The 19947-nt window shown below is 43.1% G+C and overlaps 1 protein-coding gene across 2 annotated transcripts in view; it reads right to left on the reverse strand.

Annotated features, from left to right (window-relative positions):
- Positions 1–1278: 1278 nt before the first annotated feature.
- Ly96 (lymphocyte antigen 96) overlaps positions 1279–19947 on the reverse strand; it is a 32161-nt gene continuing 13492 nt past the window's right edge. For both annotated transcript variants that reach the window (XM_052718200.1, XM_052718199.1), the window contains 3 exons: positions 13573–13701; positions 3067–3119; positions 1279–1409 (listed from right to left, as the gene is read on the reverse strand). In XM_052718200.1, coding sequence (XP_052574160.1) covers positions 1311–1409; positions 3067–3119; positions 13573–13701 — 281 coding nt within the window. In that variant the 3' untranslated portion in view covers positions 1279–1310. The remainder of the gene's footprint in view (positions 1410–3066; positions 3120–13572; positions 13702–19947) is intronic.

Raw genomic sequence — 19947 nt, forward strand, 5'->3', positions numbered from 1 at the left:
GGACCCCAGTACCCAGGCCCGATGAAATAAGCATCTGACTCCTCTATCTCAGGCTGCAGGCATCTGACCCTGAAAGCCTCTAGTTGTTTTCTGTTTAGATAATTTTATCTATATGGATGTTTTGTCTGTATATGCCAACAACCTCTAGTTCTCAAAGCCTCCGAACTTAAAAAACCAAGCCAGTAAATTCCTGAGCTATGGGGACCAGAGAGCAATCCCTCCAGAAATTTCCATCCAAAGCCAGTTGTCGGGGACTACATGGGGGAGGGGGTCCCCGCTGACCCTGAAAGAAACACCCCTTCCAAGATTCTCAGTCCTTAGGGACAGTGAATGGCTCATTTGTGAACTCAGCTTCTTTATGCAAACCAGCCAATCGAGAGCCACTGCGTCCTCTACAAGGATCTCATACTCTACACCACTGCTTACCCCTAATCACTCCAGACTAAGGACTAGACAACTAGGGAAAGCCTCGGAGCCTCCTGAAATTATCCGAACTAGTACGTGGAAAGCCTGCTTACCAAGCCTTCCCTTCCCTTTCTCAGAAGACAAAATAAATGTTCTTGTCCACATTTTTCTCTTCTCCTCCAGTCTCCAGGGTGTGGTTCCGAGGGGTACATTATGCCACCTGTTTCTAGGGGTCCATAAGTATGAAAATCTTCCCTGATGTTATATCTGTGTCCTTATATTTCCCAATATCTGCTTAAAATAGACACTAAGATCTTTAAAATACAAGCAATACTTCTGATTTGTAATCTCAGCACCAAAGAGGCTGGGGCAGAAAGGTAAGCAAGTCAAGGCCACCACAGGCTACACAGTGAGAACCTGACTCAAAGAAGAAAAAGGAGGAAGAGGAGGAGGAGCGGGAGCAGGAAGAGGAGGAGGAGCAGGAAGAGCAGGAGCAGAAGGAACAGGAGGAGGAAGAACAGGAGGAGGAGGAGCAGGAGGAACAGGAGGAGGAGGAGCAGGAGGAGGAGGAACAGGAGGAGGAAGAACAGGAGGAGGAGTAGAGGGAGCAGGAGGAACAGAAAAAGGAGAAACAGCAGGAGGAGCAGGACAAGCAGCAGCAGCGAGGCGTCAGGGTATACACCTTTAATTCCATCACTTGGGAAACAGAAGCAGTCAGATCTGAGTTCCAGACCAGCCTGGTCTACACAGAGTTCCAGGCCAACCAGGGACACACACACACACACACACACACACACACACACACACACACACACGCTAAAATAAATAGTAAATGTGAAAGTTTTTTTAAAGAAAGACAGAACACCATTTTTCAAAAATAAATACATATATATTCACAATTTATTCTAATTGACATTAGGGTGGTGAATGACAGTAAAATTCAAACAAAATAGCTTCTCTTCATTATCCCCTGCAATGGCTTCTGCAACACATCTGTACTGGCCCTAAAATGAGGAATAATAAAGACAAGCAATATAAAATGTTAGGTGTAGCTATTTCAAAGGCCTCTGTAAGAACATTTTTTTCTTTTCTTTCCTTGTTTTGTTTTGTTTTGTTTTGGAGACAGGCTCTCACTATGTAGCCCAGACTGTCCTCAAACTCACAGAGATCAATCAGCCTCTGTCTCCTGAGTGTTGAGATTGAAGGCATAAGGGGCTGGAGAGATGGCTCAGTGGTTAAAAGCACTGGCTGCTCTTCCAGGGGTCCTGAGTTCAATTCCCAGCAACTACATGGTGGCTCACAACCATCTGTAATGAGATCTGGTGCCCTCTTCTGGCCTGCAAGCATACCTGCAGACAGAACACTGTATATATAATAAATAAATCTTTTTTTAAAAAAGAGAGATTGAAGGCATGAGCCCGGCAAGAACTTTTTCTTATCAGTATGTAACATTGAAATTGAATTGGTTAATATTTTGTGGTGAGAAGAATCAAACCCAGAGCTTGACGCCTGCCTGTCAATATTCTAGCACAGAGCTAAATTCCCAAGCCCAATTTCATTTTCTTAGTTTTCCAGTAAGACAAAAATCTGCATGCCTTTTAAAATTATGTATGTGTGTATGTGTGCATGCATGTGCATGCCTGTGTGTGAGTGTGTGCATGTGTGGTGGTGGGGGGTGGCTGAACATGCCACATCATTCAGGTGGTGGTCAGGGGACAATTAATGAGAGTCAAGTCTCTCCTCCTGCCATGTGAATCTCAGCAGGAGAATTCCCTTCATCTTGGAAGTTAAGCACCTTTATCCACAGCCATCTTACTGGTCTCTTCTTACTGCATGCCTTTTAATTCAGTGAGCAGAGAGTCCATTTCTTTCTCAATTAGAAAATGAGGATTTTTATAATTTCTTTAAAATAGCCTACAAGAGTCCAGAGGAGATGGCTCAGAAAGGAAGGGCACTTGCTGTACGAGTGTGAGCTCCTGAGTTCAAATCCCCAGAATCGGCATAAAAAATAACAAAATAGCTAAAACCAAAACTCTTGACCATCTTAATTTAGATAACTACTCAGGGCTGTGGCCATACTACCCGGAACATGCCCAGTCTCCATTGAATGACTGTTCTTAAAAGTGGTGAATTGCTTGCTTCAATTCTTACCACCTGTGGTTTGAATAAGAATGGCCCTCACATGGGACTGGAGAGATGGCTCAGTGGTTAAGAGCACTGACTGTTCTTCCAGAGGACCTGGGTTCAAGTCCCAGCACCCACATGGCAGCTCACAACTGTCTGTAACTCCAAGATCTGACACCCTCACACAGTCTATGTATAATACAGCAAAACACCAATGCATATAAAATAAAAATAAATTATAAAAAAATAAAATAAAAAAGAATGGCCCTCACAGACTCATAGATTGAATGCTTAGTCACCAGGGAGTGGCACTATTAGGAGGTGTGGCCTTGTTGGAGAAAGTACATCACGGGGAGTGGGCTTTGATGTTTCAGATGCTCAAGCCAGGTCCATTGTCTCTCTCTCTTCCTACTTCCTGCCAATCCAGATGTAGAACCCTTGGCTCCTCCTCCAGCACCAGCCTGCCTGAATGTTGCCTTTCTTACAATATATTACTACAGAAGATTAAGAAAGCACAAATCATTTCTTATACAGTACCTTAGAAAATAATATTCCCCTGAAGGAAAATGATACTGCTGTATTCACAGTCTCTGAAAAACAAGCACAAACATTATTAGTCATCTTAGGTGACTTTTCAAAAAAACGGAGTGTAGTTTATGGAGTGCTCTTACTAACATCAGAAGCATTTCTAAGGAAAAAATGTAGAGAAATGACTCCTATATCCTATCTACTAACCTCCTACAGCGTTCTCAGTGCTCCACCCTGGTGCACCAGAGCCTCCCTGTACCAGCCCATATCTCATCTCCTAGGGCATCTGAATTTTTAAGACCTATCAGTATCAGTGAATTGGTGAATATATGCATTAAACTAGATTATATATGTGCATACTTAACTTTTAGCTATATTACTGCACCTTTAGCTGGATATAACAGATAAGAATCTCCCTAAAGGCAGAAGAAATGTTTCTTTTTGCAACATTGAGGATTGACCCTGTGGCCTCATGCATCTGGGGCACAATGTCATCTGAGCTATATTCCCCATGAGGTGGTCCAAACACAGCCAGAATACTTACAATCTTTCCAATCACACCACCAAGAAGCCTAAGGATTCAGCCTCTGTTTAAATAAGCAGCCCTGAGACTAGCCCTGCACAAGCCACAGAGCATAGAGGCAGACAAGCAGGAAAAGCCAGACAACAAAATAGTGAACTTGAGGTAGAGGTAAGGTCAGAAAGGTAGAAATGTTTTGAATGTCAAACAAAAGAAATAGTGGTCTTTAAAAAGCAAAAGCGTGTGTGTGTGTGTGTGTGTGTGTGTGTGTGTGTGTGTGTGTGTGTGTGTACACTGCATGTGTACAACATGGCACAAAAATGGGGGTCATAAGACAACTTGTAGTAGTCACCTCTCCCCCTCTACCATTTGGGTTCCAGAAGTGGAGCTCAAGCCATCAGACTCTGCATGGTGGCAAGCATCTTTACCTAATGAACCATCTCATCAAATCAAGTATTTAACTACGTAAGTGTGTACTTGTCCCTGGTACCAAGGGAGTCCACAATACAACACCTGATTCCCTGGGTCAGATGGGTGGGTGCTGGGAACAGAACCTGGGTCCTCAGTGCTCTTGGCCATCTCTCTAGTCCCTTAATCTAAAATTTTAACAACAATTCAAAGAATATTAACTAAAAGCCCACTTTGTACCAGGGAATAATGAGACAATGGTGGTTAGCACGTAATTGTCTCTTCCTGAAAACAAGTTAATTTATTCAGAACATAAATATGTCAAGAAACATACAATGTGCAATGGAAGCTGGGTGTGGTGGTTCACACCTTTGCACTCAGTACCCGGGAGCAGAGGCAGGTGGATCTCTATAAGTTTGAGGCCAGCTCAGTCTACTAATTGAGCCTTAGGCTAGCCAGGGCTACATAGTAAGACTGTCTCCAAAAAAGAAAAAAAAAAGCAGTGAGAAAGATACAGTGCAAGGTTGTGGTCAGGGTGACGGCCCTTAGCATCTCTCCCTCCCAACCTATTCTTGTCACAGGGTGCCGGGTTGTACCCTCCATGCACTATCTTTTTTCAGGGGGGGTTCACCCCACATGGTTGCTCACTGAGCAGTACCCCACTCCTGACACTCCAGAGCATCCATCCCTGATTCTGACTCTCCCTGCACCCAGAAACCACCAGAGACAGAGGTGACAGGTGGCAGCACGTGGGAATGAGAAGTGTCCTGCAGGTCTCCAGGTGCCAGAAGAGGAGTGGACTGTGGGAAACGAAAAACCTGTGGAGCAGGGAAAGAGGCAAACACACCATCGTCTCATCAAGTTTCACTTACAAAGCATACCCTGGTAAAATTATTAGAAATTTCAAGACTACAATCACGAGCCACTAAGCCCCAACCATAAAGCACTTCTGAGCACAGGGTCTCACTGGGAAGCCAAGCGCCGCCCACGTGTAGAGGAAAGGAGAAGGAAAAGGCTAAGACTTCGGGACTTGGGAAGGAAATCGGAAGGAGCAGCCAGGTTTCTGTCCTGGAAGCTGCACAAGCACTCAGCAGGTCAGACAAGAACCCCAGCCTCTCCTGCTGGGCAGGCCTCTCTGTCAAGGGTCTGTCTGTCTGTCTTGGGAAGCACCTGTCGTGGTCAGCTGTCCCTCTCTGGTTTGATGGGGCATTAGCTGGAAGCCTCTGAGTACACTGAAGAAGCCAGAAAGTGTCAAGCTGGACCAGAGAAAAGAAAGACAGACGCCCTCTCTGGCCCTTCTCTACTCTTCCGAAAGGTGTCCACACAGATGACCGGGGGTCCCAGACCAGATTTCTTGGCAACACTGCAGGTTGTAGGACCCACGACCGTGTTGTAAAGTGAATAACATCTCCCCAAAAGATGTGTGGTAAATTTAGTTCCAAGAGACCATGAGCTTAACCTTATTCAGAGCAGGGTGTCTGCGAATCAAGTGAAGGTGGGCCCAAAGGCTCCTAGGCTCGTGTCCTTATTTTAAGAGGGGTGGGAGCAGGGGTGTGGATGCCGAAGCAGACAAATGGAGACCATTTGAAGAGACAAGAAGAAAATGGAACCCGTGAAACAGGAAGTGCCAAAGAACACTAGAAATGTGAGGTGTGAGCCAGAAAGGATCCTTTCCCTGGAACCTTCAGAGGGAGCTTGACCTGCTGGCACCTGACAGCAGACTTCTGGACTTCTGTCCTCTAAATCTCTATCATTCTAAGCTACCAATTAATGGCACTTAGCTATACCATCCTTCTACAAGAGTACAGTAGCAAGGCTGAAAGATTTATTGAGTTTAAGATGCCCTGAAAGAAACATTTATTTATGTGTTAATGTGTTTTGGAAAAAAAAAAGAGGGGGGAGATATAAAAAGCGATGATTGTGAGTAATTTTTATTTTATTTTTACTTGCCATATTCTCTAAATATCATGGCCTAAAGATGTCATGCAACAATAACAAAAAATAATAAGATTCTCTGACTTCTGGGGTCTCCTGATACATCAGTGCTTCCTAAACCAAAATGTCCTAAGCTCTGAGCCCACATGCTCAGATGCCAGATGGACGTGTTTATCTGAGTGTTCCAAAATTACCTTGTGCTCAGCATGCCTGAACCAGAGCTCCTTATCTTTCTCTTTTCAAATCGGCCCCTACTTTGATTTTTTGTTTGTTTGCTTCTCTTTTTTTTTTTTTTTTTTTTTGGTTTCTCTGTGTAGCTTTGAAGCCTTTCCTGGAACTCACTCTGTAGCCCAAGCTGGCCTCGAACTCACAGACATCTGCCTGCCTCTGCTCCTGAGTGCTGGAATTAAAGTCGTGCAACGCCGCCGCCGCCGCCGCCGCCACCACCGCCGCCGCCTGGCATTTGTTTGCTTTTTTGAGACTACACAGTTTCTCTGTGTATCCCTGGCTGTCCTGGAACTCACTCTGCAGACCAGTCTGCCTCACACTCAAGAGATTCTCCTGCCTCTGCCTCCTGGGCGCTGCGACCAAAGGTGAGCACCACCACGCCCAGCTTGTCCCGTCCTTGATACACAGATAACACACTTTGAGATGTCCAACCACCAGCCTTCAAGTGGGTCAAGGTTTTACCTAATCTTTGACTGCTGCAGCAAAGGCCTTAGTACGACCTTCCACAGCCTCTTCTCAGAGCCCACTGATGCCATCTTTTCATCCCTAATGGTCTGGCTGTTCTTCCTTCAGGGCAAGCTGCAAGTTGCCTGCGAAAGCCACCTCCTTCCATAAGGACATTACTTATTTACAAAAATGGCGATCTCCGTGGGCCATCACTTCCTACTTACCGTGGGGTGCAGGCCAACATTCTGGACATCACTTACATCCTCACCCCCACCCACTTTGCTCAGCTCATCTGGAGCAATCCCTCATGAGCATATTTCGCTCCAAAAGAGCAAAGAGAAAAAAAGGAACAGAAACCACTCTCCAAATGTGGCTGGAGGGGCTTGCAGACATTATTCCCTCTCCCAGAATGTGCTTCCTCCTCACCTCAGCCTCTCATGTTCTCAGACTGAACACACTAGTAAATCCTCTGAAGATTCACATGTGTTTTCCTGTCACAAGCATTAGATGACTGCATAGACAGAACTAATAGTGTATAATTCTATTCATATTTGTGGCCTTCCCCTGCACATTTTGTCTTTTCTAGGACACAGTGGCTTTTTAAAGAAGGATCCCAGACCATCCAACTTCACGCCTCCAGGACCAAAATCAGATGATGTTCAGCATGTATTTTTTGGAAAGGATGGAGAGAGAGTAATCAGGCAGGCCCTGTTGATTCTGGTACATCTCAGATATCAAGACAATGAAAGTGAAGATTCTGATAGACTGTCAGCACAGTCCCACAGAGATTCTGTAAAATCATTGTAAAATAGTTGTCTAGAGAAATGCACAAGGGGCTGAAGAGATGACTTTAAAAAAAGGTGGACAACTTAAAAAAAAGAAACGGGAATGGAAAGGAAGATGTTTTCTTTAAGGGAAAATTAGGCAGAGTGGAGGATTCCACACTGAGAGGCAGGGGGCCACCCTGCTGCTACTTCCCCAAGCTGCTGCTGACTCATCACTGAACCACAGACGTCATGTCCCTTAACTGCAAAATGGCGGGACTGTAAAATCAGGACCACGAGAGGACTTCTGGTCTCAGCATGATGGTGGGCTTCTGTGGACACGTGAGTCCCACTGTCCCCATTTTACCACTGAAGGAAATGAGGCTGAGACAGCAGTCACCTGTCCGAGACCGTGCTGCTGACAGGCACAAAAGCTGAGGCACACACCCAGGCCCCTGTGCCCCGAGCCACACACGTAAGGCCCTGCTCTAACTCGATATGTAGCAGGCAACTTAGAAATGGGGTGAAGAGACAGGCTGGCAAGCTGCGAGCTTCACTTACGTAGCAAGCCCCCTGGTCTTCTTAGAAACCGGGTTTGTTGTTGGTTTTTTTTTTCAGTTGTTATCCTCATTAGAGCAGTGGTTCCCAACCTGTGGACCGTGACCCCTTTGGTTGCTATAGCAGACATCCTGACTGTCAAATATTTACATTACGATTCATAACAGTAGCGAAATTACAGTTATGAAGTAGCAATGAAAATGATTTTATGGTTGGAGGTCACCACAGCATGAGGAACTGTGATGAAGCCTTAGGAAGGATGAGAATCATTGTCATAGAGCAAAGTTTACGCCTTTTTGTCAGGAACTTTTATACTTCTCTAATTTCATGAATTCTATATCCTTGTCCTCCACTTTCGTCCCATCTATTCCTAATTCATGTCATGCTGCTAACTTAATTGCATGCTTGTAAACTACCTTGCATCCTCTTTTAAAAAAAGACAGGTCTCAGAATAGTGGTAAATAATTATGAGAAAAACAAATTTCAAGAGTAAGTTTTTAAAGTCAATAAAAAATTTTAATAATTTATTTATTTGTATTTTATATACAATATACATATATTTTATATACAGTGCTTTGCCTGCATGTATGTCTGTGTGAGGGTGTCGGGGCCCCCGGGGCAGGAGTTACAGACAGTTGTGAGCTGTTGTGCTAATTTTAAAAAGTCTTCATGCTGGGCATGGTTGTTGGAGCCCACCAAGGTTTCCTGGTGGCTTTACTCAGCAGGACTGCATAAAGGATGATTGGGCCATGGGCCTGAGTACCAGATGTTTGGAAGGGTCTACACTTGGTTGTATCTAGCAAGGGGAGGTCATTTTGCCTTGCCCCTTGGTATTGTTATAAAAAGCCCTGTTTGTTGTTTTTGGTTTTTTTGGGGTTTTTTTTTTTCCTGGATCTCCTCTGTAGACCAGGCTGGCCTCGAACTCACAGAGATCTGCCTGTCTCTGCCTCCCGAGTGCTGGGATTAAAGGTGTATGCCACCACTGCCCAGCTAAAAAGCCCTTTTGAATAAAATTCTGGGCTGGTGGGTTTTGACCCAGGCCCTCTCTAGGTTATCCTGTGTTTCTGTCTTTCCTCTTGTCGTCTAGGTATCTCTTTCTAAATATTTCCCACTTATCCCTGCTCAAGAGTACCCTGGTCATAAAAGTGGGGGCTGGTTCCCCACACACAGTGGTACACTCCTTTAATCCCAGCACTCTAGAGGCAAGACAAGCAGATCTCTTAAGAGTTCACAGCCAGCTTCCTCAACATAGAGAGTTCCAGGACAGACAAGGATACATAGAGAGACCCTGTCTCAAAACAAAACAAAAAGTCTTCAACTTCATTGTTAAAGTTATAAAGAGGGATGCTAACACAGACAGATTAAACTGACTGGTGTAATACTGATTTAAGACAGCACGAGACACAAATTGGTTTGAAAAGCAGCTTGCCTGTCTTGAGAAACCAAAAAAAAAAGCATTGTAGAAATTGTAGAAGTGGATATTCAGGGACTAGAGAGATGGCTCAGCTGTTCTTCCAGAAGACCTGGGTTCAATTCCAGCACTCACATGGCAGCTTATAACTGCCTGTAACTCTACCTCCAGGGTATCCAACATCCCCACATAGACATATATATGCAGGTAAGATACCAATGCACATAAAATAAAAATAAAAATAAATAAATCGGTTTTTTTTAAGTTTAGAAAGAAAAAGGAAAGAAAGAGAGAAAAAAGAAAGAAAGAAAGAAAGAAAGAAAGAAAGAAAGAAAGAAAGAAAGAAAGAAAGAAAGAAAGAAAGAAAGGAAGGAAGGAAGGAAGGAAGAAAGAAAGAAAAGCAGCTTGGGTTATACAAACAAAAACTGTAAATATGTTCAAATGATTTAACCCAGAAATCTCTGGCAGTTATCCGTCACTCCTTCTCCCAAGTTTAAGAATATTCAAATCTAAAATGTAAGAAAAACTATACATGGAAATATATTCATTACATTATTATTAGGGTTTGAATGTCAAATGTCCCTACACAGGCTTGTGTGTTTGAAGTCTTGGTTCCCAGTTGCTGATGGTGTTTGGGGAGGTGGTACCTAGCTGGAGGATCTCTTGGGTACAGGCCTCAAGTTTTACATCCATACCCCACTTCCTGTCTGATCTCTGCTTGCTAATCTGCCTACATATGAACAAGCACTTGAGGGCCCTCCTGCTCATTCCTCCTCAGCATGAAGAACGTGCCCTCAGATCGTGAGACAAAATAAACCCCTCCCCACCCTCTCTTTGGGTTTTTGAAATAGGGCTTCTCTGTGTAACTGCCCTGGCTATCCTGGAACTGGCTCTGTAGACCAGGCTGGCCTCAAACTCACAGAGATTCACCTGCCTCTGCCTCCTGAGTGCGGGGGTCAAAGGTGTGCGCCACCACTGCCTGCTTTCTCTCTTTCTTTCTTTTTTTGTAATAATTTACTTTATGTGCATGAATGTTTTGCCTGCATGTCTATCGTGTACCACATGCTTGAATGGTGTCCAAGCAGGTCAGAAGAGGGTGTGGAATCCCCTGGAATCGGAATTGCAGACAGTTGTGAGTCGTGACTTCTGAGAACCAAACCTGGGTCTCCTAGAGGAGCAGAAGGTGCTCTTAACCACTGAGTCTCTCCAGCCCCAATATTTCTTCTCTTACATTGCTTTTTGTCAGGATTTGGTCTCAACATGAGAAAAGTAGCTAATTCAATTCTTCATAATATGGGAAGCTGTAGAAGGAAATGAATATATTATCCAAATATTAAGTAAAAAGAGAGCATATCCAACGTTTCAGTTTGGCTTCTGTTACTGTGATAAACATCATGACTGTGGGGAGCCATGCAGCCTAGTCTTGGATCAGCATATGAATGCCTGTCCAATGGGTTTCAACAAGGCAATGCCCGCGGAAGATGGTCTCTCACTTGACAAGAACTAGTGGACTGTAGAGCAGCACAGGACTTTGCTGAATTCATGCATCTTGCAGGCTCTTTTCTCTTTCATTATTATTATTGATTCTTCCGGCAGTTTTTAGTTTGTTTTTTGTTTTTTTTTTTCAAAGATTTATTTATTTATTATGTATACAGTGTTCTGTCTGCACATATCCCTACAGGCCAGAAGAGGGCACCAGATCTCATTACAGATGGTTGTAAGCCACCATGTGGTTGCTGGGAATTGAACTCAGGACCTTTGGAAGAGCAAGTAGTGCTCTTAACCTCTGAGCCATCTCCCCAGCCCCCAGTTTTTAGTTTTATTTTGTTAGTCACACAAGCAAAAGCTGTAATGTTCTCTGGAAATCCTGTTCTTTCTCAAATATTTTCCCCTAAGATTCAGCAGAAGACTAATGCTTCTCAAATCTCTTATCTGGAACTCTTAACTACAATTCCTAATCCTGGGACCTTTTCTCACTCAATAGAGACAGTTAGGTAGACATAAGAAAACAACATTTGAAACATTAACCATGTCTCACGGTTCTGGAAAGGAGAGTAAGACATACACACTCAGAATAGGGAAAAAGCCTCAGGAATACACACAGTGCCAACTGTTAAGAGTAAGTTCCCTGGACACCGAGCATATAGGATCTGATATGCTCCAAGAGGGAAAATGCAATGTAAAATGTGGGATGGATAGATCATCTTTGCCACACATAGGAGCTTATATTGGTGGAAGAAGTATGGTATAGTAGGAAAGGAAAAGAGTGCCTTATCAAAGTCTGCCTTTTACAGAGAGATTGAGAAGCGGGACCTCTTGTAGAAAAGGGAACTGTATAAAAGCATATCTTGCAGACATCAACAAAGAGTTTGGCTTTGGATATTGTTGTCCTTAAAGCACTGTACCCATGTCTGTTACTTTTTAACTTTGTAACCACAAGTAGCTGCCAGCTGACACAGTGCTGTGAGAGCAGGATGTGTCTGGCTCGATATTTAGTTAAGCCTGCAAAAATGCTGAACTGTGTCTAGAATAAGGTTATGTAGGGGATGGGAAGGTGTATTTGGGGAAGCATAAAAGGGAACAATGGGGGCTTTTATAATGATTGTGATGTATTTCTTAAAAGACAAAAAAAAGAAGACAATAATAAAGCTGTTTCATGTAAGCCTGGTAGGAAAAAAAACTCTGTTAAAATATAATATATAAATAAAGACAGCGTTAGCTATTAGGTGCCGCTTGAGTGCAACCCACCTGGTGGTCAGAATGTTTCCTTGCACCAACATCCCTTCCCCATCTCAGGACCTGAACTCAAGAAGAGGCTGGACCCTGCCGTATGACCAAAACCATCTTAGAGAAGAAAGGGTTTATTTGGCTTACAAATTACAGAAGCCAGGACAGGAACTCAAGGTAGGGACCTGGAGGCAGGAACTAAAGCAGAGACCACTGATGAATGGTACTTACTGAATTCATCTCAACTTTTCTTAACAACCCAAAACTACCTTCCCAGAGGTGACACCAGCCACATTAATCATTAATCAAGACAATGTCCCACAGACAAGCCCACAGGCCAATTTAATGTAGGCTGTTGTTCAGTTGAGGTCCACTCTTCCATGGTGACTCTAATGTGTGGTAAGTTAACAAAAACAAACTAAAACACCCACTAAGTGAGACATCTCTCTCTAATATTTATGTCCTGGTTTTTTGTTGTTGTTGTTGTTGTTGTTGTTTTGGTTTGAGACTGGGTTTTTCTGTAATTTTGGTGCCTGTCCTGGATCTCACTCTGTACACCAGGCTGGCCTCAAACTTACAGAGATCCGCCTGGCTCTGCCTCCCAAGGGCTGGGATTAAAGGCATGCCCCGCCACCGCCCGGCTATGTCTTGATTTTTTGAACAAGTAAAGTATCTATTCAAGGAGTAAATTTAATTTCTTGAAAAGAAAATAAAAACTTGCAGCACAATATACTTGCAACTACATAAACAGCATTCATTCATTCAAAAACAAGAACTCATCCCTAATTAAAGAAAAGTCTCCTTGCAACACATGGAGACAATTACAGAAAACCACAACAATCAGGGCTGTGGTGACACACATCTTTAATCCCAACACTCAGGAGGCAGAGGAAGGTAGATCTCCAAGTTAGAGGCCAGCCTGGTCTACAGAGTGAGTTCCAGGACAGTCGGGGTCACATAGAAAGACCCTGTCTGAAAAACATCAGCAACAAAAAAAGGGGGTGGGGGGGTGGGAGGGGGAGATGGAGGCATGAAGATTAGGAAGTTCAAAGTCAGCCTTGACTACATAAAGAGTCTGATACCATATAGGGCTCAAATGACACTCTGCCTTCAAAAGTCAATGATGGCGGTAATAATAATAACAACAATTCCAGGATTTAAATAAAGAGGAGATCATTAAAGAAACCAATACAAGTGTAGAGCAAAACCAGACAAGTGCCTACAGAAAGCCAGACATGCAATTTTTAGAAAAAGACATCAGTAGCCAAAAGTAAATGTGAGATCTTCATCTGAAAGGTGACAATTTAATATACCTTCCAACACATTCATGCTGCACCATTTTAGTAATGACATGGGAACACTACTGTAAAATATGTATGCTTCAAAGAGTGAAGCTTTAGAGGGAACCCGAGCATTATTATCAGTAAAGGAGCTTCATGTCTCCAGTGTTTCCTTGTCCTAACAGCCTCGCAAAGAATTATGGTCTACTCTGTAAGTAGCACAAGTCGAATGCTTACCTCCTTTCAGAGCTCTGCAAAAAGAATAATCATCATCATATCCATGGCAAATGACTTCTTTGCGCGTTGGCACCTCTACAGAGTTGACATTGATGGAGAGGTTGAAATATAATTTTTTTAAGTCTCTCCCTTAGAAAGAAAAAAAAATCCCATTAGTCCCTCCAGGAAGACATTCTTTGTACAGAGTGTTTGCTGCGTCCTTAGTGTGGGCCCTGTGCTTTTTTCCCTACATTGCTTCATCACGGCTGTCTGTGAGGTACTAGTATCCTTATTCCAATAATAAAACTGAAGTTCTAACAAGGCGATTTTGTAGAAAAATTGAATGTTCCACAGTGACAGCTATGTAAAATATGCCAAACACACACACACACACACACACACACACACACACACACACACACACACACACATACACACACCTGAAATACTCAGGTCATGACAACTACCAAAGATGTAAGATTTTTAGTTTTGGTAAGCTCACCAGAAAATTCAAAGGAAAGGAAGCTTTGGGAGTTTGAATGAATGTTGCCTAAGAATATAATTGAAGACCAAGTGTGGTGGTGCACACCTTTAATTCCAGCACTCATGAGGCAGAGGCAGATCCATCTCTCTGAGTTCGAGGCCAGCCTGATCTACATATAGAGACCCTGGCTTGAATAAAATAAAATAATAAAAAGAAGACAATTGAAGCAGGAGGCTCACAAGCTCAAAACCTGTCTGGGCCACAGAGTAAGTTCAAGGCAAACCCTTGACAACTCAGACCTTGTCACAAAATAAAAAGTCAAAAGGACAGGCGTTACTACATAGATGAGAGGTACAGCACTTGCCATAGCAAGTAGGAAGACGTGATTTTAAAACACACATTTTTCTGACTCTCCAGAATTATTCATTTGTCCCAAAAGGAAAACATGTATAATGTTATATATAATGAAAACTTTTTTGTAAGACAGGGTCTCATTGTGTACCCTTGGCTAGCCCAGAAACCACTAGGTAGATCAGGTTAGCCTTGAATTCGCAGAGGTCCAGCTGCCTCTGCCTCTGAAAGCTGGGGTTAAAGGCGTGACAAATTCATCATAAATCACTGTAGGTCAATAACAAGCAGCTTTTCCATTTTCAAATTGAACTCGGCTATGCTTGACAGAACTGTCAGACCCTTCTCCTGGCCCCTCTCTGAGGCTGGTTCTACCACCTTCTTCCATTGTCCCCCGAATCTCTGACTCCTCTTCACTCTATGTCATTGGGCCTTTTTTCATACGGTTCTGTGGTGATATCTTATTTGTGCACCCCAATAAAGCTTATCTGAAGATCAGGGGGGAAAGCCAGCCACTATACTAAACATAGAAGTCAGGCAGTGGTAGCATACGCATTTTATCCTAGCATTCGGGAGGCAGAGTCACCTGGATCTCTGTAAGTTCAAGACCACATTGGGAACAGAGCCAGGCATGGTGACTCATGCCTTTAATCCCAGCACTAACCATAAAGGTCTGGAGGTCTGTACAGACAGACAGGAAGTGATGTAACTGGGCGGAGAGAGGAAGTGAGATTGCAGAACAGAAAGGTATATAGGAGGGGTTGGGATTTAGCTCAATGGTAGAACACTTGCCTAGCAAGCACAAGGCCCTGGATTCGGTCCTCAGCTCAAAAAAAAAAAAAGACAAAAAGAAAGGTATATAGGTGTGGGTATACAGGAAGTAGCATTCTTTAGAGACTGACACTTCTGTAAGATAAGGTTGGCTGTGGCTTTTCCTATTCCTCTGATCTGTCAGGTTTTTACCCCAATACCTGGCTCCGGGTTTTTTATTAATAAGACCATTTAACAATTTGTGTTACAAGGTTCATCTTCAGTTCAGTTCAGTTCACCCTGAACTTTCTCCCCGGCTTTCAATACCACATGACCATATACTTATTCTACATCTTTAGTCAAATGTTTCTCATTTCCCTCATACAACAAACTCAAAAGCGATGTCCCCATTATGAACATCAAACTGGTGTTATCAGGAATGTTTCTGGAAAAAGTACTCTGATACCACTGAGAGTAGAAGAGGGATGTCACCAGTGGACTGAAGCCAGGACAGCTCCAGAAAGGCTTTGATCCTGGTTCCAGTTTGCATCCTCGTTTCATACCTTAAAAGTACAAACCAAGGTGGGCAAGCAAGAAGAATGTGTGGCAGTCAGAAGGTTGAGGGCAGCAACCAATTGCTCCAGCGATTCCCCAGGTCTTCCTGTTTCAGGTAGCGGTGGAGTCATGCTCGGCAAACAGGCAGTACAAGCAGTGGTTTATGCAAATCACTAAATAAATCAACAAATCGGTGTTGCTGGAATCTTAAAGGTCTTATTAATAAAAAACAAACCTGAATCCAGGTATTGGGGTGAATGCTGGAAGATCAGAGAAGCAGAACAAGCCACAGCTTCCTCACCTCGACAGTTCCTCAGCTGATCCTGTTTCCTTAGACTGGAAGCTTCTGTGTCCTCATCCCAATGGCTCTCAGCTAAACTGCTGCTCGAAAGCCTGAATGTTTAACCAGCCAAAAGCTTAACCAGCCAAATGCTTCTAGTTCCTGGTCTTCACACCTTATATACCTTTCTGCTATCTGCCATCACTCCCTGGGATTAAAGGCTCACTTCTTGCGATTAAAGGCGTGTGTCACCATGCCTGGCTGTTTCCAATGTGGCCTTGAACTCACAGAGATCCACATGGATTTCTGCCTCTGGAATGCTAGGATTAAAGGTGTGTGCTACCACTGCCTATCCTCTATGTTTACTATTGTGGCTGTTCTCTTCTCTGACCCCAGATAAGTTTATTAGCGTGCACAATATTTTGGGGAACACAATACCACCACAAATCAGCATCTAATAATTGATCTTTTCTACTTTATTCTACTTCACTGACAGTAGAACCCTACTGTCCAACTAAATCTTACTAGTGCCCTTTCTATCCCTTCTACCACAGTGTCAGCAGAGGTACGTAATACTCCAAGCCTGAAGACCACCAAACGGCCTACATTTTCTCCACATCGATACTTCCTGGGTCAGGTGTGGAAAAGATTATTATGGGACCAGTTAAAAATCTTAAAAAAAAAAAAAAAAAGCTGGTCCCATGGACTCTCTAAAAGCAGGAGTGTGTATGTGTATGAGTGGAAGAGATGATTCCACAAGGAATTTGTGAGACACAGAGCTAGTGCTCTGTGCAGTACACATGGCAGACAGTATGACAACGCAAAGCAAAGGGCCTCTTTCTAGACCCCCCAGAGGCCCAGCACGATTCCAGTCTCCAGCGACTCCAGGAAAGAAAGTCCTGCTGTGACATCTTAGTCCCTTACGTCTTGAGAAGCCTTTGGTCTTGGACATGACTCCGGTCATACTTACAAACAATGGTTTATAGCGACATATCACTTCTGAGGCTTAGCTGGTCAAGGGCAGCAATGTGAGTTGAGTCTTGGAGTGGGAGATAAGAAGCACAGTGGCCATCATGACGGAACAAAGGGAAATATTTTTGAGTTTGCCTAGGACAACTCCAGGAACTGCCAGAAATAACACTGAAGGGACTTATTACATGGTTTGTTGCTGTAGGCCACAGGAATATATCATAAGAACTCAGCTGGTTATGGCAAAGTCACTACCTGGAGGGATCAGGGAATTTCTCCAGAGGAAGCCAAATCCCAAGGGGTTTTTGGTGTTATTTGGCTTGTCATATGTCAGCTGTATTCTGTTATGAAAATCATGTGTGCCTTCATAGTTTTCCCAATTGACTTTTCCCTAAGAAGGGCTAACAGTGTGGACTGATCACTCTCTGGACATACACATTCCAGTTGTTTGGAGAACAGCCTCAGGAAAGGCTTTCTCTGGAATCAGATATCTCCCTTAGCCATTTTCAAGGACTAACAGGAGACACCACCTAGGTTGACGCGCAACTTTCAAGGACTAACAGTGATAACAGCCCACATGCAAGTCTCCTGACTTAAGGTAAATTCCTCAAGGAGACACCGCCTAGGTCAGGTGAACGTTAAGTAATAGCTTTACACAATTTAGCTCGGACCCTCCCTGCTTATACCAGGACTTCCAGGGCACAGAACGGAGAAGGGAGAAGAAAAAAGAGAATGGAAGAACTAGATGGGTAAGAACTTGAGAGAAACAAACTGAGACAGGGAAGAACTAGGTTGAAGGGCAAGAAGAGAGGACTAGAGGAACGAGATGGACGATGAGGAAGAGCCAGATGGGGAAGAACAAGATGAGGAAGAACCAGATGAGAGAGAAGGAGATGGGAGAGGAGCTGAGAGGGGAAAGAACTAGAGGGATGAGAACCTAGAAGGGGCAGAACTAGATGAAGGCATTAAGATAGAACCTGGAGGGGACAACAGATAAACGTAAAGAGATATTGGTCAAGAAAGGAGCTAAAAATGAAAGCAGAGAGCCGGGTGGTGGTGGTGCACACCTTTAGTCCCAGCACTTGGGAGGCAGAGCCAGGAGGATCTTTGTGAGTTGGAGGCCAGCCTGGTCTACAGAACGAGATCCAGGAAAGGCACAAAGCTACACAGAGAAGCCCTGTCTCGAAAAACCAAAAAAAAAAAAAAGAAAAAAAGAAAGAAAGAAAGCAGAGTATAAGCTTGTAGAGAGAAAACTGACAGAATAATAAAATGTATTGACTAAGGAGTTTCGTGTACATAGATTCATTTCTTTTCATCAAAGATTAATTATCAGCTGGTTGTAGATTCTTCCTGGACCCTGGGAGGGGACTCTCAAGGGGCTGGACGCCAATAGTCCCCAAGAGTTGGTTTGTCGACTTGTTTCTTTTATACAAAGACTGGCTAGTAAGCCTGGAAAGAACCAAAAGATACCATTCCCATTCCCACTCAATTTTTGACTCAAGCTTATAATTATAGCTCTTATTAAATTTAGGTAGAAATAGAACCATAAAAATAAGCCTGGTTTTATGAATGGGCTCCAGGCTTTATAGAGATAATAATAAATTCTAGGGATCATAATTGTGAAGTACTATAAAAGATGACTAAATAATTATTTTGCTACTGGATCAGTATAGTTTATTATGTGATATCAAGTGAATAATAACATATTTGTGGTGGCAATGAAGATATACCACTCATATTTCCTGCTAAAGAAACTGTTGTAGGAGGGTAGTTAGCTGACAGGCTATTGCTGCAGGACCTTAGATCTATTTAGCACTCAGTTACAGGCCTTACACTTGGACCAGCTTACCCTGAAATGGTCAAACTCCTCAAGCACCCTTGATGCAAGCTGTTCTTAAAAGTCCTGACATGGCTGGTTGATTGTTTGATTTTGAGACAGGGTCTCACTATGTAGCTCTGGCTGTCCTAGAACTCTGTGTAGACCAGGCTGGCCTCAGACTCACAGACATCCTCCTCCCTCTGCTTCCCAAGTGCTGGAATTAAAGGTGTGTACACTGTAACATGAATCTTAAAAGGTCTTATTAATTAAAAAAGCCCAGAACCAGGTATTGGGGTGAACGCTGAAAGATCAGAGAAACACAACAAGCCACAGCCAACCTCACCTTGCCAACTTCTTAGCTGATTCTGTTTCCTCAGACTGAAAGCCTCTGAATCCTCATCCAAATGGATCTCAGCTGAACTGCTGCTAAAAAGCCTAAAAGCTTAAAAGCCTCTGGTTCCTGGTCCTCACGCCTTATATACTTTTCTGCTTCCTACCTCACCTGTTGGGATGAAAGATGTGTTTCTTTCCCAAGCAAGACGTGAGATCTCAAGTGCTGGGATTAAAGGTGTGTGCCACCATGCCTGGCTCTATTTCCAGTGTGGCCTTGAAGTCACAGAGATCCAGATGGATCTCTGCCTCCCGAATGCTAGAATTAAAGGTGTGTGCCACCACTGTCTGGCCTCTATGTCAAATCTAGTGGCTCTTCTATTCTCTGACCCCAGATAAGTTTTATTAGGATACACAAAATATTGGAGGACACAATGTATCACCACATTTCCCCTTTTTGTCCAAAATAATAAAAGGTTATAACTAATATAAAAAAGCTATACCAAATAAGTACAATAAGTATATACAATATATACAGTCAATAATTACATTAAGAATGTCTAATCCATTAACATTTAACAAATTTAGGCAAAAAAACTCCATTATATACATTAACAATGTCCAGTCCATTAACATTTGACAAATTCAGACAAAAAAATTCACTATTTATCCTATTTTGGTGAGTCTAATTTGTATACAGTCCAATCCAATGTAAAATATTTAAAACAAGTAGTTCCTTTATAAAAGTAGGTTCACTAATCTACCTTTTTATCTTATCATATCCATATTCTCTCTTTTTTCTTTTCATAGTAGACTCAATAATCTACCTTTTTATCATTTCTATATCTTCCCTTTTTTCTT

Source organism: Peromyscus californicus, unplaced genomic scaffold, assembly GCF_007827085.1.
Source record: "Peromyscus californicus insignis strain IS unplaced genomic scaffold, ASM782708v3 Scaffold_5__1_contigs__length_169319896, whole genome shotgun sequence".
NCBI lineage: Eukaryota > Metazoa > Chordata > Mammalia > Rodentia > Cricetidae > Peromyscus > Peromyscus californicus.